At 51.2% G+C, this 12,199-nt stretch overlaps 1 protein-coding gene across 1 annotated transcript in view; it reads right to left on the bottom strand.

Annotated features, from left to right (window-relative positions):
- TENM4 (teneurin transmembrane protein 4) overlaps window positions 1–12,199 on the bottom strand; it is a 383,504-nt gene that overhangs the window by 206,860 nt on the left and 164,445 nt on the right. Inside the window, exons 4-5 of the mRNA XM_047071426.1 lie at window positions 11,774–11,872; window positions 10,355–10,590 (exon numbers count right to left, since the gene is read on the bottom strand). Coding sequence (XP_046927382.1) covers window positions 10,355–10,590; window positions 11,774–11,872 — 335 coding nt within the window. The remainder of the gene's footprint in view (window positions 1–10,354; window positions 10,591–11,773; window positions 11,873–12,199) is intronic.

Below are 12,199 nucleotides of genomic sequence, written 5' to 3'. Positions count from 1 at the left end.
CAGGGACAGGCGCCAGCCGATCCGTGACACGATGAGCAGCTGCCGTTGTGGGGAGCATCGTGAGCAGTGTCAGAGCATAGAACCGGTCCTGGCTTAGTGTCAGGAGGTACACTGAGGAAGGGACATGTGAGCCCAGCTTTTGAAAAGGAACAGACTGAGAGAAAGGAGGTGGAAATCCCTCCAGGAATGAAGACTCTATAGCTTCTCTGGGTCTCAGAATCACACGTCAACTCCCTTGCTCCCCACCCACTGAACCGGCTGACCCAAGGTCAGACACAAAGCCCCACCCTAGTGGGACTGCGGGGAAACTGGACACCCGGCTGGGCGTCCTGGAATTCAGTCCTACCCTTCCAAGGAGCCCCTAGCAGTGAGTAACAAGAGCTTCAAACTGTGCACCCCTTGTGACCCAGAAATCCTGCTTTTGGAACACGCCCTCCCCAAAATAACCGAAAGAAGAAAAATCAGAGCAGAGTCACAAAGATGTTCACAGAAGCGCTATTTATAATAGGAAAAGTTGGAGACGGCAGGAATATACTGATATGGTAATGGCACAGATATGACAGAGCTCTTCAACTTGCCAAGAACTGTGTCAACAGTTATAAGCGTGTACGGGAAGAAATGGTCCATAAAAATGGCACAAGAGCATATGCCCGTGTGCATTCATGCTGACAGCATGGATGTTCCCGTTGTGAGACCCTAGTATCTTGAATTCTGAATTCTACCTTCCAGTGTTCTCAGCAACACTTGAAGATCTTACAGTCTGATTCTGAATCCAGCAATAAATCACCTCTTTATTACATTTATTACTCTGAAAGAGTACCTAAAACCACCAAATAGCAAACAGGTGAGTGCTTGCCAGAGGCTGAGAATGAGGGGAGCACTGAGTATAAAAGGGCATAAGGGAGCTTTTTGGGGTGATGGAAGTGGTCTGTGTTTTGACTGTGGTGGTGGTGATGGTCACGCAACTCCATCCAGCTGTCAAAACTCAGAGAATGGTATGCCTAAATGTGTTAGTTTTCTGTGTGTAAACTGTATCTCAGGAAATCTGATTTCGACTACAAGTGGGCAGGGCCTGGTGGCTGAGTGGGAGCAAAATATAGGAGAGGTGCCTGAGTAAGGTGGGGGGGAGAGGTGCCCGAGTAAGGGAGGGAGAGGTGCTTGAGTAAGGGGGGGGAGTGGTGCCTGAGTAAGTGGGGGGAGAGGTGCCTGAGTAAGGGGGAAAAGGTGCCTGAGTAAGGGGGGGAATGGTGCCTGAGTAAGGGTCGGGGAGGTGCTGAGTAAGTGGGGGAGAGGTGCCTGAGTAAGGGAGCGAGAGGTGCTTGAGTAAGGGGGGGAGTGGTGCCCAAGTGGGGGGAGAGGTGTCTGAGTAAGGGGGGGGGAGAGGTGCCCAAGTAAGGAAGGGAGAGGTGCTTGAGTAAGGGGGGGGTGGTGCCCGAGTAAGCAGGGGGAGAGGTGCCTGAGTAAGGGGGAGGGAGAGGTGCCTGAGTAAGGGGGAAAAGGTGCCTGAGTAAGGGGGGGAATGGTGCCTGAGTAAGGGTCGGGGAGGTGCCGAGTAAGTGGGGGAGAGGTGCCTGAGTAAGGGAGCGAGAGGTGCTTGAGTAAGGGGGGGAGTGGTGCCCAAGTGGGGGGAGAGGTGCCCAAGTAAGGAAGGGAGAGGTGCTTGAGTAAGGGGGGGGGTGGTGCCCGAGTAAGCAGGGGGAGAGGTGCCTGAGTAAGGGGGAGGGAGAGGTGCCTGAGTAAGGGGGAAAAGGCACCTGAGTAAGGGGGGGCATGGTGCCTGAGTAAGGAAGGGTCGGGGAGGTGCTGAGTAAGTGGGGGAGAGGTGCCTGAGTAAGGGAGCAAGAGGTGCTTGAGTAAGGGGGGAAGTGGTGCCCAAGTAAGTGGGGGGAGAGGTGTCTGAGTGGGGGGGGGGAGAGGTGCCTAAGTAGCAGGGGGAGAGGTGCCTGAGTAAGGGGGGGGAGAGATGCCTGAGTAAGGGGGGGGGAGGTGCCTGAATAAGTGGGGGAGAGGTGCCTCAGTAAGGGGGGAAGGTGCCTGAGTAAGGGGGGGAGAGGCGCCTGAGTAAGGGGGGGAGTGGTGCCCGAGTAAGCGGGGGGGGGGGAGGTGCCTGAGTAGGGGGGGAGAGATGCCTGAGTAAGGGGGGGAGGTGCCTGAATAAGTGGGGGAGAGGTGCCTGAGTAAGGGGGGGGAGAGGTACCTGTGTAAGGTTTGGGTCTCGATACTAGCCTTGGGGCCCCAGGAGGAGAGCCAGAGCCATGAGCACTGCTATGGAAGAGAAATCGGAGATGTGAGGAGGCTGATGTTATCTACTTGCCTTCCAGACCTGTTCTCCCCTTCTCCACCCTGCTCTGTGCCTGGGAGGCTCACCGACACGGTCTGGATCAGTGGGCTTCCTTGGGTCTGCCGGCTGCTGGCTGGTTACACCCGTGGAGGAGATCGGAGGGTGGGGAGACGGTGGGGGGCGGAGGGGCAGCTGCAGAGCGGGGAAGATGTTTTTCATGCCGAGCGGTCACATGTTGAACGCCTTAATCATTTTGGCTACTCCTTTGTTTGCTTGCTTCGTCCTACGTTACAGACGGGAAGGCATCTTAAGGAGATGAAGTCCTTGCCCACGTGGTACAGCAAGGAAGGGCGGAAGGACAATGGACAATAAAACGAGACCCGCTGGGCACCTACCCTTGCTCCTCTCATTCCAGACACAGAAGCCTACTCCACACAGGCCGCTGTCTTGTTAGGAAAGCCTCCTCCCACAGAGCCCAAATCGGCCTTTGTGTCATTTTCACCCTGCGGGCCCAGTTCTGGCCTCGGCAGCGCCACAGAGCAAGTGAGCCCCTCCTCCGCACGGTGGCACCTCAGACAACGGCAGACAGCCGTGCCAGGCTCCTTAAGTCCTGCTTTTGGGGGGTTGGAGGATACCTGTCTGGGGTCTGTTATGAAGAGAACAATCTATATATATCTTGCTATTAGCCATTCCCACTGAGCAGCATGAAGGAATCAATCTTGGAAAGAAAAGCTTTAATACAGGATCCTGTATCTTTACCACTTCTTCCTCCCCCTAAAACATCAAGTTCAATCATCTCCATTCCCCATTCTCTGGGCTATAAAGGTAAACCTACCCAAAAGGCCTGATGTGAAGTCAAAGAGAGAGGAGAGAAAATAAGCTGTATTGCTCGCTAGTAACACCCGGGCCCAAAGGGAAACAGGCCTGTGCTTATGAAGCAAATGGCACCCGAGATGCTGATGCCGTGAGAGCTGAACCAGATGGGATAACTGCGGGAAGGAGGGGGTAATATCACCTTGGCTTCCATTTCTGACCTTTTCTCTACTCATTTCATGTCCATGTCACCTGCCCCTGAGCCCCAGGACATACAGTGCACATTTCTGCCATCGTGCTTTTGCCTGTATTTTCCTTCCACCCAAAATACCCTCGGCAGGCTTTACCACGTTGCAAGGTCATTTATCCAACCAAGTCTCACTGAGCAGGGCTCCCTTGTGCCTGGCTTTGTGCTCGGGACGAGCGTGCAGCAGAGAACAGACTTTAGGAGAGGGGAGAGTGAGCAACGGCGCCCCCTAAAGAGAAGGGATGCCTCATGACCCCCTAACTGGACTGCCGCCAGCCAGCCCCTGAAGTCGGGTTTGTGTGGTGGAATGTCAGTCAGACATGGCGAGGAGAGCCCACACCAGTCTGCACACGTGGCACTCGGGGCCCCAGCCCGCCTCCATCAGCGCTGCCCAGATAACCCCGAGAACTGGATGACCCAGGCGCTTCCGGACCAAGGACTGCGATATTCCAACAAGCAAGCACTCTGACAGCTGCCTTTTGTAAAGCAGCAATTAAATTTAGCAGCGTTCTCACCGAACTATCACCACTTCAAGCAAGGGCTCCGATTTTTTTTTTTTTTCTCAATCCAACATGAGCTGCTAGTGGAGGTGAAAATGTGACCTACTTAAAAAAAAAAAAAAAGATAAAAGAAATAAAAAGAAGGAGCCCTCAGTGCTGAGCATGTCGTCGTAGCAGCTGCACAGAGGCCGCCACAGCCCACGTCCGGGTTCAGTTTCCTCCTTCCTCCTTCCAAAACCTGGGGAGGACATCACGGGATCATCTACTCCCACCCCATCCTGGGTTGAGAAACTGGGGTCCAAGGAAGGCTCCCAACAGTGTCCCAAGGCCACCAGCAAGGGAGCTCTCCTTTTTCACATGCCCTGTGGTTTTTCAGCATCATCTCTCATGGGAGTACTATTGTTCTCCCCACTTTGCAAATGAGGAAACCAAGGCTCCAGAGGGTCACCCAGCTGGGCTGTGGCAGAGCTGAGATTTCTGCAGAATTCCATGAGAACACCTCACTGCCTTAGAGAAAGCATAGTGAGCGGCACCCTTTCTCTGCGGGGCGGGCCTGTACCCACCGTGGAAGAGAGTCCCAGGGCAATCTCAGGTCTCCATTCAAATGTAAAACTAGTCCTGCTTTTTTGTACTGTTAGCAAGCCTGTTGTGCCCCTTTTCCAAACGCCTATTTGGCAAGACAGGTGCTTGAGGAGTCCTGGAGATAGGAACCCGCAGCTCTTCCGTGATACCCCGTGTTTGCTTTTCACATAGAGATCCAGAACGCCAGGGAGCCTGTCAGTCTTACCTGGACAGAGGCGACTGTCAGTGAACCAAAAATCAACTTTTGTCTGAGTTAAAGAAATGATGCGAGGCACTTTCTGGTAATGATTCTTCTCTAGGCTGCTTCCCTGTAACAGCGACACATCCCTACAAATGTCTCCTGACAGGCCTCCCTGCTTGTTCTGTCGGCTGCCCCGGTGACTAACGCAGGCCAGGAAGCCCGCAGGCACTGCGATGAGATGAGGCTGGTCCAAGGTCTCGGTCAAGACTTACAAATACTCTTCCACATGTGATGCTAATAGTACTAAGAATACTATTAACAACAATAATAGTATCTACCTTTTATTGAGTGCTAAAGGTCCCAGACAGTAGTCTAAGTACTTTATGCAAATTATCTTACTGGAATTTGCAAGAGCCCTGTGAAGTAGCCACTATTATTAGCCTCGCTTTACAGAAGGGTAAACTGAGGCGGATAGAGGTTAAACAGACTTGCCTAAGGTCACAAGACAGATGCGCAGCAGAGCTGAGATCTGAAATCAGACGGCCTAATTTCAGAACCCATGCTCTCAGCCATGCTGCTATAAATTCCTCCCACGTAAAATGGGGTAATCATTCCAGCCACACCCACTATAGGAGCCATAAGCAAAGTGGAAACTGAGGTTCAGACAAATTAAGCAACTTGCCCAAGTTTATACAGTCAGCAAGTGATAGAGCTGGACATGAGTGGGGTCTTTTGATTCTACACCATCTGTTCAAGCTGTGAACCCAGCACAGTGTCTGAGAGTATGGCCTTTAAAAATCCTATATTCTTTACTGGTTTTGGGACCCTGGCAAGTTGTTAACTTCTGTGAGCTTTAGTTTCCTCTTGTAGAAAAAACAGAAAATAAAACTTATCTCACAGAACTGTTGAGTGTTCAGATATGACATGATGGGCTTGGATCAACACTGGGCACACAGCAAAAATTCTAAATACCAAGTACTATGATAGGAAAGTTAGTGCATAAAGTTTAGGAATGTGAAGTCAAAAGAGAAAAAGAAGTTAAAGTCATCAGCCCTAGAGCCTGGGTGCCTGGGGATGACCACTGTCCTGCCATTTACCAGGTGACGGTGGGAACTTATTTCAGTTCACAGTTTCTCAGTGTCCTCATCTGTAAATTGGAGAGAATAATCCACAGGGCTGTTGGGAGATTTGGAAACGAGAAACTACAAGCAAAGTGCTCAGAACAGAGAGGGGCATGTGGGCTGCAAACAATCAAAGCTAAGTGAAGTGCTCTCATTATTAACGACCACAGCAGCCCCTATTATCTTTACCACACTATGCCACACTGCCTTTTGTGGGGACAGTGTTTTAAAAACAATTAGCTGCTATAAAATAAAGCATTATTTACCATGGCTGCACAAACTTCATGGTTTGACTTTTAACTAATCTTCCCCTCATTATCATGCTCTCCCTATTTTGTTCTGCAAACACATTTCTTATCTTCAGAAAGGAAAAGGCGGAGAGTGTTCCAATACTCAAAAACCATCACAGGGAGAATGGTGAGTAAAACAAGGCACGCATGGTCAACAGCTACCTCTCTGAAAGGGTGTCCTTTGGAGACAAAAATGTACGTCACGTCTCTGGTGAGATGCCCCGTGGATTCTTAAAGGTCCTTCCTAGATTACCCACCCAAACTAGAGTGGCCAAGTAACACCCCCCAGGGGGGAAGACAGCCCAGAGGCAAGGCCCCAGGCCCTGTAGCCTTTGTGGGTGGGTAAATGCTGGAGGTGATCTTCCTAGGAGAGTAACTGCAGATGTCTCTGCAAATGAACGGAAACTTTTGAACTAAAAACCGAATGTCAAATGGATCTGTCAGGGTTCCCTCCAGATATGGCAGCCCCGAGCAGATAGCAGAGAAAGAACAATTCTTGCCCGCCCTGTTTTCGACTCCCCCTGTGCTGGTGAAGTGATAGGATTCTTATCTGGAGCTTGATAGGATGTAGAAAATAATTACAAATGAAAAGGTTATTCATAATTTTTAAATGAGTTAATTAGTAAACCCAGTCAGACTCACTCATTACAGTAATTAATAATTGATTATACTTGAAATTAAACACAATTTTTCATCAAAAATCTAATTAAGTATCTGTGCTTTTGCCTGTTGATTAGATCGGTTGGTCGGCTGGAAAAGTCTTTGTTAAGGATATTTGTGCTCGGCTGAGACAATTAATTTGATTTTTAATAATTGAAAGTTCCTTCCAAGTTAGTCATCACAGGCTGTGATTACGACCAAGCAACAAGACGCTCATCCTCTGCCCCCGGCAGCTGGAGGGGACCAGGCACGAAGGATGCCGCCCCAGCCCTTGAGGAAAAGTAGGAAAATGCACCTGCAATGCCTTCACCTGCATTAGCGTACTCCAGCCTCACACACATCCTCCTGAGGTGATGGGTCGTGCCTGTCTTCTAGAGGAGGAAGTCAAGGCTCAGAAAGAGAAGCGAGTTGCCCAGGGGTGAACAGCAGCCAGGTGGCAGAGCTGGGAATGGAATCCAGGTCTCTCAGAGGCTGGTGTAAGCTCTGAGTCTCCAGGGAACAAAGGCAACATTCCAGTTCTGCCTATCTGACCCGGCCCTTGCATATGCAATCCACAGTCCCATCTTAAAGTTTCTGCAGAGAGAGGGTTTTATCAGAAGGATGTATTTATTCTATGTGAGGACACATTATCAGTGGACTAACCACTCCTAACAGGAGACACAAATTCTCCTAAAGCCAACCCCTCCTCTCCACCTACACTGCTACTGTCTTAGCCGATGCCCTTGGCTTCTCCTGACCCATTTGCTGTGACGGGGCCTATTCTTCCTTCCTCTACACTTTTCTTTCTAAAATAAAAGTCTGACTACATTCTGCCACTGCTTCCACTGCTTAAAACCCTTCAGTGGCTCCCCAGTGCCCATCCGGGAAGGTCCGTCACTTGGCCTCTGAGGTCATCTTCATGATCTTACCGAACTCTCCTGCATTAGCTCCAACACCCCTCAAATGCTTCAAACACAGACGATGGCCTTACCACCACACTGTCCTCTCTTAAACCTGAAACTTCCCTCGGTTTGACATCCACTCTCTGCATGTCTCCTGACAATTTAACTCTGACTAGAGGATTCAGCTACATCATCATCCTTCCCAGGGAGCCTCCCCTAGTGCTCTTGGCGGTGGGTATTCCCATAGCCCCTGAGCTGCTTCAGTCACGGCTAACACAGCTGTCTCCTTTCCAAAGCTACCAACAACAAGAAGGCAGGGATCATGTATTTAGCCCTAACATTTAGCACAGTACCTGGCCCAAAGGAGGTACCCTGCATGGTTTGCTGAATGAGAAACAAAAGTCACAAAATCATGGATGCAAAGACTGTCAGTGTTGGAAGGACAATCAAAGGCCATCCAGTGAAAAGTCTCAGTCGGCACTGGAATCATCCTTGCTATGTGGTCACTGGGCTCTATTTGGATCGTTCCTATGACAAGGAGCTCACTACCTGCTGGTAGATCCTATCTAAATTTAGATTCCTGAAAACTGACCCCATAGAAGCCCATGGGATGTAAACAGACGAGAGTTTGCATAATCATACAAAGATTTATTCTTTCTCCCTGAACGAGGCTACAGTATAAACTTTCCAACTTCAATGTAAGTTGATGTCTTTATGTTGCAAACTACTTGACTCTCGATGAACAGGGACAGTCCTCGTTCAAACGTCTACTCATTTAGGAAATATAATAATGTCAGTCAAAAACAAGAGTTGCATTAGTGGTTACCAGGGACACAGCATTGGTGGTGACAGGAAGAAACTTTCATGCCGAGTGATGGTGCTTGGAACTGTAGAGCCCTCATCCGTAACCCAGTTTACATCAATCAGTACCCTTTCACAGGGCTCTGGCCTCTCCCAGTTTGGCTATTCCTTTTACCCACTAACACACAGTAGGGATGGCAAATGCCTGGTGCGCCATCAATATTCTCCATTCTGGTGACCATGATAGGTATTACTAATCAATCACAGAGACCCTTTCCCATTGATCCTGAATATAGCCTCAGGACCCTTCTTTTTAAGTGACAGAGAGAGAGAAAGAGAGAGCGAGCGAGCGAGCACGCACAGGGGAGGGGGAGAGGGAGAATCTTAAGCAGGCTCTACCCCCAGTGAGGAGCCTAACACAGGGCTCAATCTCACGATGATGAGATCATGACCTGAGCTGAAGTCAAGAGTCAGACGCATAACTGACAGAGCCCCCCAGGCTCCCCCTCGGGATCCTTCTTAACACAGCTTTCTAGACAGCATCAACTAAGCAATCAGATAGAAGAGAAGAAACACGTATGCCCACCTGGCCTTGAAGCCATGGAATTCTCTGTGCCAGTCGTCACAAGGGAGAGAGAGATCTGGCACACTGACGAAAGCTTACTATAGGTGGAGCTATTTAAGGCGACCTCCCTGTTTGAGGGGCTGTCGTCTTCCCGATTACTTGTAAAATCCACGAATCTCGAACGCTCAATCCATGCTCAAATCCCTTCTCCTGAACAAGCGGGGGCCCATGTTTCGTTCATCGTTCCTAGTGACTGCATGTACTTCCTCAGCACACAGCCCTTTTTCATCCACAGTAACCCAGGGGGTTATGTGAAGACAGGGTTCTTTTCCACCGTGGACGACACCCTGTCTTCCTCTGGCCTGTGCCAGTTACTTCTGTTTCTCTTTACCGGGCTTACACTGGAAAAGTCCCCCTTGCATACAGAATTATCTCAGAATTCCTCAGCATGGCTTCAAGGACTTCTCAGGCTGGCTTGACCTACCTTGAACCTGAGAATGACAGAATTCGAAGGCTGGAAAGGACAGAGGGTTAAGCCAACCCCTCTGGATGCCTTTATTAATGGGCTGATTTACAAAGAGGCAGCGGACTCTAAGCGGTGCCTATGGATCTCTTCAGATTAACATCTTCCCTGGGAGCAGATCAAAGATGGGGGTGAAGGAAGCAAGAAACCTGACTGTGGGGGGAATACGTCGAAAGAGCATCCAATGGGTGGCATCCTGTGGTGGCAAAGTAGGGGCCAAGAGGAGTTTCCTACATCGTGGAGGTAGCCTGGGGTCAGGCAAGAAGGCCAGTCAGCGCTGCTTGGGGTCTCCGTGCATCCCTCAGCCAACTCTCGCTGCTAGTGAGGACCCGCTGCTCCTCAGTCCTGACCATGGCTGTACTCTGGACTTGGGCTCCCACAGTTCCCTCAGACCACCTCGTCACAGCCTCTTGTCACCTTCACACATGCTTCCTGGCTGAGGCCAGCACAGTCCAATCTTTGGCAGTTTCCCTCCAACCCCAGGGCACCCCACGTCTTTCCTGCTCCTCACTGCGGCTACGTGGCACTAGCAGGAGAGGCCTGCCTGCTGTCCAGCCTCTCCAACTGGTCATTTCATTTGTCGTGACTCCAATCTGTGACACTCACGCCACAGACCACCACCTCAAAGGTCAGTCTCGGTGACTGCTTACGCCTACTGCTAGGCATCCAACACAGGACGGAGCAGCTGCTCAGCTTCCTTCCTGCTTACAAGCAGGGAGCAGAAGAGGGTCCCAGAGAGATGACCTTGACAGTTTAGGGGGTGCAGGCCAGCGCCCCAGGGCTGCGTGGCTCGCCATGTGTGCTTTGGCCGTCGGGGCGGCAAGGTGCCCGCGGTGCCCACAGGCGTGTTGTGTGCTGCCCTCTGAGCGAAGGGGAGCCGAGGGGAGCTGGGGCGAGGGAGGTGCTTACCCACGAAGTATGCCAGCAGGATGACCAGCGTGGCTGAGATGACGATGGCGCTCAGGGCCGCGCACTTCCAGTTACAGTACTTGGAGGGCTTCTGGAGGTTGAAGGCTGGCCGGGCAAAGGTGCTGCGGGGCAGGGGCCGGGGTGGGGGGGAGTACACCGTGCTGGACGTCAGCGGGTACCCTGGTGAAGTGGTGCAGAAGAGTGGGGAGGTGCCTCCCGGCTTGAAGAGGAAGTGCCTGCGGGTGGAGAGAAGCCAGAGGGCATCAGGGTCTGCAGGCTCACTGGGACCAAGGTCAACCTGGAGGACAGAGGCAGCAATAGAGGCATGCAGAGGAGCCTGGAGAATCACCACAGAGAAGACAGGAGGGACAGAGAAAAGGAGAATCATGTACCAGACCACACAACAGGGCACACGAACACACGCTTCCGGGGAACACAATGGGATAGTCCTCCCCGTGGGAAAAACCACCCGGGGCCAAGGAAGAAGGTGTTACCGACTTGACAGAAGGCTGGCTGGGTGTGGAGATCCCTCTCCGGGGAAGGGCTGGGGTGGGGATGCTGTTTCTTGGGTATTATACTAGCTGTTCTCTAAAATTACTGGCGGTAACTAGGAATGTGTCTAAAATCCTGTTCTGCGTCCTGGAGCTAATGGAACCTAAATGTTTCTTCTCTCTCCAATACCTACTTTGCCAGTGTACCTTGGTGGAGGTATGAAATACTGTTCTGTTTAAAGGGTGTTTCAGGGGTGGAACTCAGAGACCACCATTAAGTTTTGCCATGGCTGAGTCCCCCAGTGGCTGTTATACAACCGATGGCAGCAAAAGCCTTCAGAAGCCAGACTGTTGCCTTCCAAACTCCTAGCAAAAGCTGTGTGAGAGGACAGGTAGGCAAATGCATCCTCAGCCTAGCCATAGTCTTCAGGGCAGCGTGGCAGGTCAAAGCGCATGGTTGTGGCCAAACTAGGTGTCAGGAAATCCTCCACAGCTTGTCTTTAACCATGGCCACGGTAGAATTTGTACACGGCCTGGGAAATGGGGTGCACTGGTTGCACTGCTTCCCCCTGAAACCTTAGAGCAATCTTGCACTCTGCTGGGGTGCAAGATGCCTCAGGTCACAGAACACATCCTTGGGATTACAATACGTATGATATAGGGCCTATGCTGCATAAAAATTGCTATGAGATGTCTCTCAGAATGGCAGAGGCAGCCAATGAGATGCCGGGAGCTGCATATTAACAATGCCGCTGTTAATATGCTGAAGACAGGGTACTTCAAGGAGAAACTCTTGGGGATGGGCATGCAACATGGCATCGTCACCTCCCGCAGGAGAGCCCAGGGAAAGGTCTCAGGGTCTGCATGCGAGTGCAGGAGCCACAGGGACAGCATACACAGAGAGGAAGAACATGGGGATGTCACCTACCCGTCACTGTAAGCCCCATCATGGCGGGAGGCGCTGAGAATGTCCATCTCAATGAGGTTGTCCTGCAATGTCCCTAGGAATGGCTGCTTGCCTAGGTTTCTACGCACACATGGAGACATGAATGAAGCAATGAGTCATGCATCGATGAAGGGGGATAGTAGAGAAACACACAAAGTGGCCGTCTGCCGCAGCTGTGCGAGAGATCAGCGGGACAAGGCTGCCAGGCGATGGGTCTGTGTGCAAGCCACATGTGCGAGGGGTCTGCCTGGCACAGAGCATCCAGAGGGAGCATTCTCTGTACAAACCTGAATGTCTGGCAGTTGTGGCCATCAAATCACAGCTCTCACTGACGAAGACTGATTACGTCTCAGGCACTGAGCTAGGCATGATACATCCGTTTACTTCAAATGTTCAGAATAGGCTATG

This window comes from Lynx rufus, unplaced genomic scaffold (genome assembly GCF_022079265.1).
Source record: "Lynx rufus isolate CCGP_SWC_20201006 ecotype Redwood Valley unplaced genomic scaffold, mLynRuf1.p SCAF_9, whole genome shotgun sequence".
Taxonomy (NCBI): Eukaryota; Metazoa; Chordata; class Mammalia; order Carnivora; family Felidae; genus Lynx; species Lynx rufus.
Note: the sequence above shows the minus strand (reverse complement) of the source record. Positions and strands in the feature narration are given on the sequence as shown.